At 40.4% G+C, this 17,050-nt stretch overlaps 1 protein-coding gene across 4 annotated transcripts in view; it reads right to left on the reverse strand.

Moving 5' to 3' along the window:
* CFAP99 (cilia and flagella associated protein 99) overlaps window positions 1–17,050 on the reverse strand; it is a 189,694-nt gene that overhangs the window by 100,586 nt on the left and 72,058 nt on the right. For all 4 annotated transcript variants that reach the window (XM_088454956.1, XM_088454958.1, XM_088454953.1 and 1 more), the window contains exons 5-7: window positions 16,499–16,611; window positions 14,186–14,360; window positions 2,041–2,121 (exon numbers count right to left, since the gene is read on the reverse strand). In XM_088454956.1, the coding sequence (XP_088311082.1) occupies window positions 2,041–2,121; window positions 14,186–14,360; window positions 16,499–16,611 (369 nt within the window). The remainder of the gene's footprint in view (window positions 1–2,040; window positions 2,122–14,185; window positions 14,361–16,498; window positions 16,612–17,050) is intronic.

Raw genomic sequence — 17,050 nt, forward strand, 5'->3', positions numbered from 1 at the left:
GTCTGTTTCCTACATACACCTCCTGCTGCAGTTTAGATGGACGGAGATGCACAGCCGCTTGTGTGCGACTCTGTAATTCTGTCCATCTCTGAATCAGGCCCTCTGTGCGCACGTACTGTGGACGCATGCGCAAGAATATGATGTGTCTGACATCAGGCCCCCAGTGTGTACTAACAGGCGTCTCTGAGTAAAAATACATACATATAGATAATGAATACAAATAAACATGAATATATACATATATATAGTCAATTTTTAGCCTGCACTCACATCTCATTCCAATACTTCAAAGATGGGGTGCAATCCTCAAACCATAGAAATGGTTGATTTGTATATCCAAACGTATTTCCCAAAATTAGAGAAAAAAAGAGGGCCCTCACCAGAGGTAAAGTATCACGCTATTTAACAAGTAGAGCCAGGATTTAAAGGTATGTCAACGTTTCAGTCCCGAAGGACCTTTGGCAAGACTCCAGCATCACAGCATATGCACCATCTTTACAAAGATAGATATTCCTTAGAACCAGGCAACAAGGAATATACTGTGATGCTGGAGTCTTGACAAAGGTCCTTCGGGACTGAAACGTTGACATACTGTTGACATCCTCCTGATGAAGTCCAGATTATTTTGAACGGACAAAACGCTTTGAGGTTGTGCATGCTGTGACAGGTGATATCGTCTACCAGTGGGGTATATAAAGTGTTTAAATAAATTTGTGTGTTTAGTATTACACTACGGTTCTCTCTTTTTTCCTTCCTATGCAGTTATACCATGCCTGGTGACATATGATATAAGATATCGAGTCGGTTCCAGAAAGTAGAAATTGAGGACCTATTTTGGTTGTTCATGCCGATATATAAGTGGTGTATTCCACTTTATAAGGTACACCTTCATTCACACAGAGGGTGATTGTACCTGGTGAAGGTTACTTATATTAATAATACTACACTAGGAGGCGCTCTCTCTCCACTTTATGTTTCTACAGGATTTATACGCTGTCTGAACAACAGTTAATGAGAGAAGGAGCTGCCACCCTTAATGTCCGGGGAGTGCTCTAGTTAATGAAAATTATCATCAAAAGACTTGATTGGAGTACTTAGCGCCAAATACCACGTTTTTTACAATATATATATATATATATATATCTATATATATATATAAAACAAAAGAGCCAGCACATCCATATACAGAAAAATAGAAAAAATATTTATATTTGAATCATGTCCATAGCGTGCAAAGGTACATCATAATGTTTCAACTGCATCAAATAGCAGAACAGGAAGGCCTTTCCATTAAATAAATATATATATATGTAAAGCGCAACGGAATATGCTGCGCTATATAAGAAACTGTTAATAAATAAATAATATATATATATATAAATAAATAAATATATATATATTATACATAGTAGTCCCTGGTGGTCTGCTGTTGCCTGTGTGGATCAGATGGTCGCCAGCACATAACCATGGTTACTCAGCAGACAGAAACCCAGATTCGCTGTCTTCTATGTAAGAATTTATTGAGAAGTAAAATCTATGTATAATGGTGATTATGTACCTAAGCAGTGCAATGAGAGGACTATTTACCACAATGCAGAATAAGCATTAAATACGTTTGGCTACATGTGCTTGGAAGATATGGAAGAGACAAGTGTTGCACGATACAATATGTCAGCGGTTCCCAAACTTTTCTGAATCACGGGACCCTATTCAGCATTGTTTTCATGGCAGCCCTAGGCTACAAGTTTCTTATTGAGGAAGTCTGCCAAAATGATGAAATAAAATAAATTGTTCTTACCTGTCACCCTTACGGTCAGTTATGTGGTGGTGGACATGGTTGGGATTCTGTTTGTCCACATGTTTTATGAATGCAGCCACCAGCTTTGATTTCGCCTATCACATGGACCATAAATAATTTGATTTGGTCCTCAACCACCAACCCGTGGCACCCCTGCAAGTGCCCCAAGGCTCCCCAGGGTACCGCGGCATCCGGTTTAGGAACCACTGCAATATGTGACTTATACCTCTTTGGATACATACCTCTGCTTTCTTGCGATTATTCAGTTTTTTCCCTTGAAGAAGCTCATGTTCCTTTGGAGTTTTGTACGTACTCTCAGGGACCTGCATTAAATAAATAGTAGGTATTACAGTTTCCAGTATATGCTGCAATGCAGTCATCTCTATATAAGCAGTGCTCTAGAGCAGCGATATATAATGCATAATATATAAAACCAAGTACCCCTTGGTCCCTCAGGGGGGCAGCACCTGCATCACAAAGTATTTACACAACTAATATATTTTTTTATTACCAGTTATTTATATAGCGCACACATTTTCTGCAGCGCTTTACATATTTGGCGATACACATCAGTCCCTGCCCCAGAGGAGCTTACCCACTAGGGTTAATTTTTGTTGGGAGACAATTAACCTAAATGTACATTTTTGGAGTGTGGGAGGAAAGCGGAGCACCCGGACGAAACCCACGCAAGCACAGGGAGAATATAGAAAGTCCACACAGCTAGGGCCGTAGTGGGAATCGAACCCATGACCTCGGTGCTGTGAGGCAGTAATGCTAACCATTACACCATCTGTGCTGCTCTAATATACCATGAGTCCATGACTTGCAGGACAAGAGTTACCCACCAATGCCTACAAATATGCTTACTTACATTATGTATGCTGTAATACAGAGTATACAGATGTGCCCTCCAAAAACTGCTCAGCACCAAATGATCAACCAAAGCGGAGATGACAAGTGCCCTGATGGAGGGCTGAGCATGCAGAGTGCTTTGAATACAAGGGGAAATTGTTTTAATTTTAATTACATTTGTATTATAACTGAGTATAGAACAAGAAGTAGGATGAGTCAGGAATAGAAAGGGCAGGAGTCTATATTAATTGTTGATACTCCCCTCTTAATTAAAATTTCTAGATCCGCCCCAGGTGGGCAGCTAGAGGCAGAGCCGTTTGGAGACCTAGCTAAGTAGCTCTGCCTCCTGGTGCTCTGCTCAATAGATGGATGTAAGGCACGACGTTATGTCATGACATCACTTTGCGCATACTTGGGGAGGCTGGGAGCTGCCTGAATAGCCAAGAGGGGGACCTCAGGAGCCAGACGTCGTCGCCAATCCGGGCCTGCGTGCTTTAGGTGCCAGGGACAGTTTTTAGTCCCAGTCCGGACCTAAATCCCTGTCATAGTTTCAAATCCGAATCTGTCTTTCCCAAGTGAATAAAACAGATGTAGACAGTGGCATCACTTGGGTTGGTGTCACCCAGTGTGGTATAAGAACCAGGTGTGACCATCCGAAAAGGGGGCATGACAATGTGGCATGCCCCCATTTTCATAACTCTGCCTGCACTGCCGGCTCCTCCTCAGTGACCGGAAGCCGGGCGTGAAACTGTGACGTTATCGGCTTCATAATTTTGGTGACATTTCCACGGATGGTGTCACTCGGTGCAGTCTGCATAGCCTTAGTGACGCCACTGGAAGTAGAGATCCAGAATCTTCTACCAGTTTTCCTCAGTTAATGCGGCTGCTCACTGGCCGAGCCAACCTGGAGCCACGTCTGCTACAGTCCCTCATGTTGTCTGTCTACCAATGCTTTTTCTGTCCTGTCAGTGTTGATGGACCCGTGTAGGTACATTGACCGGTGTCCATAAGTAGCAGTGGTTAGCCAAAGGTATACATCTCCAAGGAACAATACTGAATGTCAGTCAAATATACTGTATATCTTGGCGCTGTTGATGAGCAGGATTATAGACAAGTACCTGATGCAATTACAGCGAGCACTTAGGCACATTCATTTATATAAAAAGTGTGTGTCACCTGGTTACAATAACTAATGGCTGCATAGCTTATGTGGGGATTATTGTAAAGATGACTATTGGGAGTATAACATTTATTTTTCATACTTTGGAAGGAAACAGTGACAGGATCTGTAAAAGTGCATTTTATATATAAAAGCCCCCTAAATTATTATTATTAAAACGGCAGATCAGAAACGAAGGAAAAATCTAAAAGTGCTGGATTAATACAGGAGTATAGTAGTAGTAGAGAGAAGGACACCTTTCCTTAGGGCCTGGTGGTATAATAATTGCCATCTACAGTAAATAATTAAATTGTAAACCTCCTAAAAATTAGACGTTGCTGCTGCTGCAAAATATCACTATAAAAGATGGCATCGCTAAGTATCCAGGTTAAAGATGGCATCGCTAAGTATCCAGGCTAAAAGATGGCATCGCTAAGTATCCAGGCTAAAAGATGGCATCGCTAAGTATCCAGGCTAAAAGATGGCATCGCTAAGTATCCAGGCTAAAAGATGGCATCGTTAAGTATCCAGATTAAAAAATGGCATCGCTAAGTATCCAGATTAAAAGATGGCATCGCTAAATATCCAACTTAAAAAATGGCATTGCTAAGTATCCAGATTAAAAGATGGCATCGCTAAATATCCAGATTAAAAGTTGGCATCGCTAAGTACCCAGGCTAAAAGATGGCATAGCTAAGTACCCAGGCTAAAAGATGGCACCGCTAAGTATCCAGACTAAAAGATGGCATTACTAAGTACCCAGGCTAAATTATGGAATCGCTAAGTACCCAGGTTAAATTATGGCATCGCTAAGTACCCAGGCTAAAAGATGGCATCGCTAAGTACCCAGGCTAAAAGATGGCATCACTAATTATCCAGAATAAAAGATAGCATCGCTAACTCTCCAGGCTAAAAGATGGCATCACTAATTATCCAGAATAAAAGATAGCATCGCTAACTCTCCAGGCTAAAAGATGGCATCGCTAATTATCCAGAATAAAAAATGGCATTGCTAATTCTCCAGGCTAAAAGATGGCATCGCTAATTATCCAGGCTTAAAGATGGCATTGCTAATTACCCAGATGACATGACTAAAGCCAGGTACACACTAGACGATATGTTTTCCGATCCGCCCATATCATCCAGATCGGGCAGTGTGTACCCGCTATGCCGCTGACTATGCGCGCTCCCACACTTCGTCATCACCCCTCTTACCTGCATGCATGTCTGATGGGCGATATCAACAATGGGGGCCATGCTGACGAATGCAGCATGGCCCCCGCTGTCATTCCCAGCATCGGCAAGTGTGTACGCACTTGCCAAAGCCGGCATCCCCGCCGGGACCCGCCACACGAAACATCGGCTGGGTACACATCGTCAAGTGTGTACCCAGCATAAGTAGAAAGGCTAAAAGATGGCATCACTAAGTATCCTGAGATGAAGTGGAGAAGTTGCTCATAGCAACCAATAAGCTGTTATTTTACAGGCTGTGCTAGATAAATGACAGAAGCTGATTGGTTGCTATAAGAAACCTCTCCACTTTTATCTCTCCCCAAGATTCTCCCCCTAAATCTAGGGTGCAGAGGCCATTGAGAAGCCAAAATGCCACATCAGCATGCAATACCTGTGACACAAACCACTGCAACTCAGGGACACCCCATGTAGCTCTTCAGTGGGGGTCTCCCACCCCACTACTGGACTGTAGCTGCACAGCACTGACAGTCGGGAGAGGAGAGAGCTGTCGCACTTGCCATAGAACATATGTATATAGTGAGCACAGCTCCTGGTTAGACAGCTGTAGATGAGGTAGAGTGGAGTTGGGACCACTCCCCCTGCTTCTATGAGCTGACAGACTGTGGTCCTGATTCATCATGGATTGCAACTGCAACAGCGCACGCGGATCGGCGGATGGTGCGTGCTGCATAATCACTGCAGTGTGTGCGCGTGAGTTAGCATTGCGACCACACTGTGATCACCTACGCAGATACAAAGCCATCGCAGACCGAGGGACAGGACATCAGTGCTTGCGTGTGGTGAGGGGGAGTGGATGGAGATACGCAGGCGTGCCTGTCCATCTGAACGCAGCTGCATGGGCGCGCATAAATTAGACACTGCGACGGCAGCTTGTGTACTCGCGTGCGACGAAGTTCTTCATTTCTGAGTAAGGTCAGAGCTGCTGTGATTGTGCGTGAGGTGCCGATGTTACTCGATATTACCGATGTATACACAGGACTGCAAAGATATTACGGATGTGAGATAGCAGAGGTGGGCGTCTCTATGCTGGCTGTGCGACGGCTTTGCGATTGCAGTCATTAGCATATGTTCGCAGCAGAATTGCATGCGCAATCGCAGTTGCGATGGCAATAGCGATCCGTAGTGAATCCGGCCCCGTGACTGCAGTCCAGTGATACCGCTGACACATGAAAGGGGCAACATTTTCTTCAATTCTCTCCCTGTACAAAGCACATATTGCTTCTGTGCTGTTATTGCTGGTTATATGTTTTTAACCTTCATTTTTTTTTTCCTTTCAGTAACAATTATCTCCCAAATTCCAGAAAGAAATTTTCCTTTGACATAAAGTGATCATACAAATATATATTTTTTCTGTCAAATTAGTACAAAAATAAAGCTGTCATGAATATTACTTTATAAATGAAATCAAAGCAGATTTGCCATTCAAATAAATGTAGGATTTGTCAGCAGCAAGAGAGGCAGAGAAAAGCCTGAGAAGGAAATCCTATATATGGATGAGAAGGAAATCCTATATATGGATGAGAAGGAAATCCTATATATGGATGAGACGGATATCCTATATATGGATGAGAAGGAAATCCTATATATGGATGAGGATATCCTATATATGGATGAGAAGGATATCCTATATATGGATGAGGATATCCTATATATGGATGAGAAGGATATCCTATATATGGATGAGAAGGAAATCCTATATATTGATGAGAAGGAAATCCTATATATGGATGAGAAGGAAATCCTATATATGGATGAGAAGGATATACTATATATGGATGAGAAGGAAATCCTATATATGGATGAGAAGGAAATCCTATATATGGATGAGAAGGATATCCTATATATGGATGAGAAGGAAATCCTATAGATGGATGAGAAGGAAATCCTATATATGGATGAGAAGGAAATCCTATATATGGATGAGAAGGATATCCTATATATGGATGAGAAGGAAATCCTATATATGGATGAGAAGGATATCCTATATATGGATGAGAAGGATATCCTATATATGGATGAGAAGGATATCCTATATATGGATGAGAAGGAAATCCTATATATGGATGAGAAGGAAATCCTATATATGGATGAGAAGGATATCCTATATATGGATGAGAAGGATATCCTATATATGGATGAGAAGGAAATCCTATATATGGATGAGAAGGAAATCCTATATATGGATGAGAAGGATATCCTATATATGGATGAGAAGGAAATCCTATATATGGATGAGAAGGAAATCCTATATGTGGATGAGAAGGAAATCCTATATGTGGATGAGAAGGAAATCCTATATATGGATGAGAAGGATATCCTATATATGGATGAGAAGGAAATCCTATATGTGGATGAGAAGGAAATCCTATATGTGGATGAGAAGGAAATCCTATATATGGATGAGGATATCCTATATATGGATGAGAAGGATATCCTATATATGGATGAGAAGGAAATCCTATATATGGATGAGAAGGAAATCCTATATATGGATGAGAAGGATATCCTATATATGGATGAGAAGGAAATCCTATATATGGATGAGAAGGAAATCCTATATATGGATGAGAAGGAAATCCTACATATGGATGAGAAGGATATCCTATAGATGGATGAGAAGGATATCCTATAGATGGATGAGAAGGAAATCCTATAGATGGATGAGAAGGAAATCCTATAGATGGATGAGAAGGAAATCCTATATATGGATGAGAAGGATATCCTATATATGGATGAGAAGGAAATCCTATATATGGATGAGAAGGATATCCTATATATGGATGAGAAGGATATCCTATATATGGATGAGAAGGATATCCTATATATGGATGAGAAGGAAATCCTATATATGGATGAGAAGGAAATCCTATATATGGATGAGAAGGATATCCTATATATGGATGAGGATATCCTATATATGGATGAGAAGGTAATCCTATATATGGATGAGAAGGAAATCCTATATATGGATGAGAAGGATATCCTATATATGGATGAGAAGGATATCCTATATATGGATGAGAAGGAAATCCTATATATGGATGAGAAGGAAATCCTATATATGGATGAGAAGGATATCCTATATATGGATGAGGATATCCTATATATGGATGAGAAGGAAATCCTATATATGGATGAGAAGGATATCCTATATATGGATGAGGATATCCTATATATGGATGAGAAGGAAATCCTATATATGGATGAGAAGGAAATCCTATATATGGATGAGAAGGATATCCTATATATGGATGAGAAGGAAATCCTATATATGGATGAGAAGGATATCCTATATATGGATGAGAAGGAAATCCTATATATGGATGAGAAGGAAATCCTATATATGGATGAGAAGGATATCCTATATATGGATGAGAAGGATATCCTATATATGGATGAGAAGGATATCCTATATATGGATGAGAAGGATATCCTATATATGGATGAGAAGGAAATCCTATATATGGATGAGAAGGAAATCCTATATATGGATGAGAAGGATATCCTATATATGGATGAGAAGGAAATCCTATATATGGATGAGAAGGAAATCCTATATATGGATGAGAAGGATATCCTATAAATGGATGAGAAGGATATCCTATATATGGATGAGAAGGAAATCCTATATATGGATGAGAAGGAAATCCTATATATGGATGAGAAGGATATCCTATATATGGATGAGGATATCCTATATATGGATGAGAAGGATATCCTATATATGGATGAGGATATCCTATATATGGATGAGGATATCCTATATATGGATGAGAAGGAAATCCTATATATGGATGAGAAGGAAATCCTATATATGGATGAGAAGGATATTCTATATATGGATGAGAAGGAAATCCTATATATGGATGAGAAGGAAATCCTATATATGGATGAGAAGGATATCCTATATATGGATGAGAAGGAAATCCTATATATGGATGAGAAGGATATCCTATATATGGATGAGAAGGAAATCCTATATATGGATGAGAAGGATATCCTATATATGGATGAGAAGGAAATCCTATATATGGATGAGAAGGATATCCTATAGATGGATGAGAAGGATATCCTATAGATGGATGAGAAGGATATCCTATAGATGGATGAGAAGGATATCCTATATATGGATGAGAATGAAATCCTATATATGGATGAGAAGGAAATCCTATATATGGATGAGAAGGAAATCCTATATATGGATGAGAAGGATATCCTATATATGGATGAGAAGGAAATCCTATGTATGGATGAGAAGGAAATCCTATGTATGGATGAGAAGGAAATCCTATATATGGATGAGAAGGATATCCTATATATGGATGAGAAGGAAATCCTATATATGGATGAGAAGGAAATCCTATATATGGATGAGAAGGATATCCTATATATGGATGAGAAGGATATCCTATATATGGATGAGAAGGAAATCCTATATATGGATGAGAAGGAAATCCTATATATGGATGAGAAGGAAATCCTATATATGGATGAGAAGGATATCCTATATATGGATGAGAAGGAAATCCTATATATGGATGAGAAGGAAATCCTATATATGGATGAGAAGGAAATCCTATATGTGGATGAGAAGGAAATCCTATATGTGGATGAGAAGGAAATCCTATATATGGATGAGGATATCCTATATATGGATGAGAAGGATATCCTATATATGGATGAGGATATCCTATATATGGATGAGAAGGATATCCTATATATGGATGAGAAGGAAATCCTATATATGGATGAGAAGGAAATCCTATATATGGATGAGAAGGATATCCTATATATGGATGAGAAGGAAATCCTATATATGGATGAGAAGGAAATCCTATATATGGATGAGAAGGAAATCCTACATATGGATGAGAAGGATATCCTATAGATGGATGAGAAGGATATCCTATATATGGATGAGAAGGAAATCCTATAGATGGATGAGAAGGATATCCTATATATGGATGAGAAGGAAATCCTATGTATGGATGAGAAGGAAATCCTATATATGGATGAGAAGGAAATCCTATATATGGATGAGAAGGATATCCTATATATGGATGAGAAGGAAATCCTATATATGGATGAGAAGGATATCCTATAGATGGTTGAGAAGGATATCCTATATATGGATGAGAAGGATATCCTATAGATAGATGAGAAGGATATCCTATAGATGGATGAGAATGAAATCCTATAGATGGATGAGAAGGAAATCCTATATATGGATGAGAAGGAAATCCTATATATGGATGAGAAGGAAATCCTATATATGGATGAGAAGGAAATCCTATATATGGATGAGAAGGAAATCCTATATATGGATGAGAAGGATATCCTATATATGGATGAGAAGGAAATCCTATGTATGGATGAGAAGGAAATCCTATGTATGGATGAGAAGGAAATCCTATGTATGGATGAGAAGGAAATCCTATGTATGGATGAGAAGGAAATCCTATATATGGATGAGAAGGATATCCTATAGATGGATGAGAAGGATATCCTATAGATGGATGAGAAGGATATCCTATAGATGGATGAGAAGGATATCCTATAGATGGATGAGAAGGATATCCTATAGATGGATGAGAAGGAAATCCTATAGATGGATGAGAAGGAAATCCTATAGATGGATGAGAAGGAAATCCTATATATGGATGAGAAGGAAATCCTATATATGGATGAGAAGGAAATCCTATATATGGATGAGAAGGAAATCCTATATATGGATGAGAAGGAAATCCTATGTATGGATGAGAAGGAAATCCTATGTATGGATGAGAAGGAAATCCTATGTATGGATGAGAAGGAAATCCTATATATGGATGAGAAGGATATCCTATATATGGATGAGAAGGAAATCCTATATATGGATGAGAAGGAAATCCTATATATGGATGAGAAGGAAATCCTATATATGGATGAGAAGGATATCCTATATATGGATGAGAAGGATATCCTATATATGGATGAGAAGGAAATCCTATATATGGATGAGAAGGAAATCCTATATATGGATGAGAAGGATATCCTATATATGGATGAGAAGGAAATCCTATATATGGATGAGAAGGAAATCCTATATATGGATGAGAAGGAAATCCTATATATGGATGAGAAGGAAATCCTATATATGGATGAGGATATCCTATATATGGATGAGAAGGATATCCTATATATGGATGAGAAGGAAATCCTATATATGGATGAGAAGGAAATCCTATATATGGATGAGAAGGATATCCTATATATGGATGAGAAGGAAATCCTATATATGGATGAGAAGGAAATCCTATATATGGATGAGAAGGAAATCCTATATATGGATGACAAGGATATCCTATATATGGATGAGAAGGATATCCTATATATGGATGAGAAGGATATCCTATATATGGATGAGAAGGAAATCCTATATATGGATGAGAAGGAAATCCTATATATGGATGAGAAGGATATCCTATATATGGATGAGAAGGAAATCCTATATATGGATGAGAAGGATATCCTATATATGGATGAGAAGGAAATCCTATATATGGATGAGAAGGAAATCCTATATCTGGATGAGAAGGAAATCCTATATATGGATGAGGATATCCTATATATGGATGAGAAGGATATCCTATATATGGATGAGAAGGATATCCTATATATGGATGAGAAGGATATCCTATATATGGATGAGAAGGAAATCCTATATATGGATGAGAAGGAAATCCTATATATGGATTGAGGATATCCTATATATGGATGAGAAGGATATCCTATATATGGATGAGAAGGATATCCTATATATGGATGACAAGGAAATCCTATATATGGATGAGAAGGATATCCTATATATGGATGAGAAGGATATCCTATATATGGATGAGAAGGAAATCCTATATATGGATGAGAAGGAAATCCTATATATGGATGAGAAGGAAATCCTATATATGGATGACAAGGATATCCTATATATGGATGACAAGGATATCCTATATATGGATGAGAAGGAAATCCTATATATGGATGAGAAGGAAATCCTATATATGGATGAGAAGGATATCCTATATATGGATGAGAAGGATATCCTATATATGGATGAGAAGGATATCCTATATATGGATGAGAAGGAAATCCTATATATGGATGAGAAGGAAATCCTATATATGGATGAGAAGGAAATCCTATATATGGATGAGAAGGATATCCTATATATGGATGAGAAGGCTATCCTATATATGGATGAGAAGGCTATCCTATATATGGATGAGAGGGAAATCCTATATGGATGAGAAGGAAATCCTATATATGGATGAGGATATCCTATATATGGATGAGAAGGATATCCTAATATATGGATGAGAAGGAAATCCTATATATGGATGAGAAGGATATCCTATATCTGGATGAGAAGGATATCCTATATATGGATGACAAGGAAATCCTATATATGGATGAGAAGGATATCCTATATATGGATGACAAGGAAATCCTATATATGGATGACAAGGAAATCCTATATATGGATGACAAGGAAATCCTATATATGGATGAGAAGGATATCCTATATATGGATGACAAGGATATCCTATATATGGATGACAAGGATATCCTATATATGGATGAGAAGGAAATCCTATATATGGATGAGAAGGATATCCTATATATGGATGACAAGGATATCCTATATATGGATGACAAGGATATCCTATATATGGATGACAAGGAAATCCTATATATGGATGAGAAGGAAATCCTATATATGGATGACAAGGAAAACCTATGCAGGAGGCCCTGGGGTGTCACTAACCTATCAGGAAGGAACGAGACATATTAGTGACTGAGGGCCTGATTCAGCTTGGATCGCAGTTGCTAATACGCACATAATCGGGCGATTGTTGTGTTTTGCGCATGCATCGCAGTACGCGTGCGTAAACTGGCCACATCGATCGCAGTGACTACGCAGACACATCCTACTGTGATTGACAGGAAGTTCCGTTTGTGGGTGGTGATGGGGGGGATCGGGGAAACGCAGGCGTGCCAGTGCATTTGAACGCCGTTTCAGGGGCGTGCATAAATTATCCACTGCACTGCCTTATGCAGCCTGAGGACTCATAGCGTGCGCTGAAGTTAGCAATTTCTGAGTAAGGTCAGGGCTTGTGCAAGTGTGCGTGAGGCTGCGATGGTACTCGATGTTACCGATATTTTCGCAGTCTTGCTAAACATTGCTGCGGCAGCATAGCGATTGCAATGGATTAGCATACTATGGCAGTTAAGCTGCGTGCGTAATCGCTATTGCAATCGCAGTTGCGATCGTCAGTGAATCAGGTCCTGGGTGACTTTGTTGTCACAGCATTATATTGTCCTAATAAACCTGGCTGACCAAAAAAAAAAAATGATGAGGGCGATCAATCAGGGAGAGTCTGACAAATATAGCTGCAGGTCTGCAAATAAATATATACATGTCTAGAGGGGGCCACCGCTCGGGCGCTCAGTGTTATGGCCTAGAAAAAAATGGCTAGAGGCTCCGAGGCTAGGTAAAAAAGAGTACCAGGTATAAATGTGTGCAGCTGTGCTGCTACCACCACTGCAGTGGAATGGTGGCCACTATTGGGCCTGGAGGTGAGCCAAGCCCAGCAATGCTAGTCCACACTCCAGAGGTCGAGGGCCAGCATATGCACAGTGAAGCCCTGTATGGCCCTGCCCTACACATTACTATGGGGGGCCCAGTGATACCATGTTCAGCACTCGATTGCATGATTCTTAATTTTTGCAAGATACACAATAGCTGCAGCATTGTATATTCGGCTAGATGTTGTACATCTAAGCATCATTAAACTTACAGCAGATTGTCTAGCCCTACGCTGAATGCTCCTCGCCATGCAAAGAACTCTTGGCCAAAGGTTGCCATCTGCAGGGGTCGGATTTATAGCTATTTATACTCAATGAGGCCCAAAATCACAGCTATCTGTTCTCAACGCTACAGTTCGGGAAGGAAAGCAACTAACTACTCCTGCGAGGAACCCTGATGGGAGTAAGAATGCAAAAGATAAGTCTACTCCTTTAGGAATCTACCAATATGTAAACACAGAATACACAACCAACTACCACACATGAAAACAACTTACAGGTTGATGAGGCTTCTGGACTGGTATTCTTTGTGGTACTGGTATGGTCCTTGGTTTGGGCTTTGTTAAATTGAACTCTTTCACATCCGTCACTTTAGAGCCTTTCACTGGTGTAGAACTATTTACCGATTTACTTCCAAGGACATCAATTAAATTCAGAACTTCAGGCTGCCACCTAGTGGAGAAATGCACAGTTCTAGGTTTATAATGTATATTCAGAACTCCAGGCTGCCACCTGGTGGAGAAACTTGCAGTTCTAGGTTTATCATATATATTCAGAACTTCTTCAGGCTGACACCTAGTGGAGAAACTCACAGTTCTAGGTCTATATTGTAAATATAGAACTTCAAGCTGACACCAAGGGAAGAATTTACTAAAATTGGAGTTATATTAAGAAGCGATGTTGCCCACAGCAACCAATCAGATTCCAGGTATTATCTTCTAGAAGGTGCTAGATAAATGAGAAGTAGAATCTAATTGGTTGCTATGGGCAACATCACTTCTTAATAGAACTCCCATCTTAGTAAATTTACCCCCCAGTGAAGAAATGCACAGTTCTAGGTTTATATTTTATTATGGGCAACATGGATGGTGTAATGGTTAGCATTACTGCCTCACAGCACTGAGGTCTTGGCTTCAGTTCCCACCACAACTCTAACTGTGTGGAGTTTGTATATTCTCCCCGTGCTTGCGTGGATTTAAGTTGGGTACTCCTGTTTCCTCCCAGTAGGTTAATTGGCTCCCAACCCAAAAAAATAACCCTAGTGTGTATCTATGTATATGTAGTAGGGATTATAGATTGTAAACTCCGCTTGGGCAAGCACTGATGTAAATTACTGAGAACAGCGCTGCAGAATAAGAATGTGTGCGCTATATAAATAACTTGAAATAAAAAATATTCAGAACCCCACCTAGTGTAGAAACACATAGTTCTAGGTCTACTTCAGGCTGCCAACTAGCGGAGAAACTTACAATTCTAGGCTTATATTGTAAATATAGAACCTCAGACTGCCACCTAGTGGACAAATGCACAGTTATAGGTTTATATTGAAGAATCAGGGGGACTCAGGGCCTGATTCAGACCCGCTCGCAAGCGGGTCGATGTTGCCCAAGTGCGCATGTGCACCAGGGAGCCGGCTCCGTCGTGCGCATGTGCGAGACCCGAATAACGACGGCCAAGCCGTCGTTATGGGTCTCGCAGCAAAGGGGGCGTGCTGTCGATGGTGATTGACAGCACACCCCCTTTGGTGGGCGTGCCGGGGAACGCCTACCGTCTGGGGAACGCCTACCGTCATGGGAACGCCTACCGTCTGGGGCCGGCCCCACTGACATCACTAGTGATGTCAGTGGGAGTGCTTTTGGCTCTGACAGAGCCAAAAGCACTCCAGGGCTTGCGGCAGCGAGACCCTACCGCAAGGATCTCGCCGCAAGCCCGATGGTCGTGATGGTCTTGACCATCGCGACTATCATTTTGGCCGCTCAATATAGCTGTGGGTGGTTACCCACAGCTATGCGAGCGGCCAGGAGGCCGCTCCAAAAAGGAGCAGGGACGGCCCTGATTCAGGGCCTCAGTCACAAGATGGTGGTCACAAATAAAAACATGTGTAGGTTTGTAAATTCGGTGTTCCATCTTTAGTCATAAGAGTCAGGAGCAGTCTCCAAATTTGCAATCATTTATGTGACCAGTAAAACAGGGATCAGATGTGGAGAGATGGGGAAAAGAGGCTAGGCCAGGTTACGGCCACCCTGTACTATAGGAAATAAACCAGCCCAGGCCAGAACCAGGCAGGCTGCTACGAATCTCTGACACACTTTCCCCTTCCTTCCATCACTCTATTTGCTTGCACATTTAAAAATGGGGTGTTTTGTCTCATGCGGAGGGTGGTCTCTGCCAGCTGGCTGCATATCTCGTCCAATCACTTACTCCCTGTGTACCTTTTCCATATTATCCACAGCCCAATAGCTAATAAATACAAGCAGTGACCCCTCCAGCACAGCAGGGACTAGTAGTGATGTCAGTCTACAATACAGATTATACAATAATATACAGATAACCTCCTCCCTATGAGTCGCTGTGCTTTGCCTCCATATGTTCCTACGCCTTACGCCATTTCCATATATTTTTCTGTCACGTAATTAAAAAAAAATTATTATTTCAAGTAATAAAAAAAAAATTTTTTAATTAGAAGGGATAACTTGTTCCCTATTGTGCAGATTATATGATTAAACGTTGCCTCATGATCTATGGCTTGTATTCCATGTCAGGTATCACTCCCCCTTTTATTCCCTATGCCGTGTAGGAGTAATACTCACCTTAGCAGGGGGCTGATCCAGTTTTCCTTGACGTAGTTTGAATCATAAATCTGACACCATTCGTCTTTTATCCAAGTGCTCAAATTCACAGTATCAAAGAAAAACCTGAGAAACTGAACAGATAGGTTCATTAGTGGACGGGCGCACGGTCCTTCCAGGATCCTCATCGTCCAACGCACCTGCTTAATAATAAATAAAGTGTATCATCAAAAACTTAATTTGGGGCCAAAGATCAGATATGAGCACATCGGCTTTATGAAACTGTACAGAAACGTGATTGGAGAACGTCTAATAGGCAGTACAGGTGCTATAAGTGGGTATATTGTGTGTGTAGAATAAATAGCTGCTTGTGGTCAAACAATGTAAACACTTAGACATATTGAGCAGGTAGAGTATATTGCAAGCAGTAAGAGGTTGTACACCTTCCAACAACCTTGGTTGTAATTCCTTATATAGCAAACTGGTGGGGGTTGGCCGCCCCCAACCCCCAAATTGGAGATTCGTCCACTGTAATACTGCAGTCAGTCAGTCAGTGCCAGCACTGCCAGCTGG

This window comes from Taudactylus pleione, unplaced genomic scaffold (genome assembly GCF_031769625.1).
Source record: "Taudactylus pleione unplaced genomic scaffold, aTauple2 ptg000638l, whole genome shotgun sequence".
Taxonomy (NCBI): domain Eukaryota; kingdom Metazoa; phylum Chordata; class Amphibia; order Anura; family Myobatrachidae; genus Taudactylus; species Taudactylus pleione.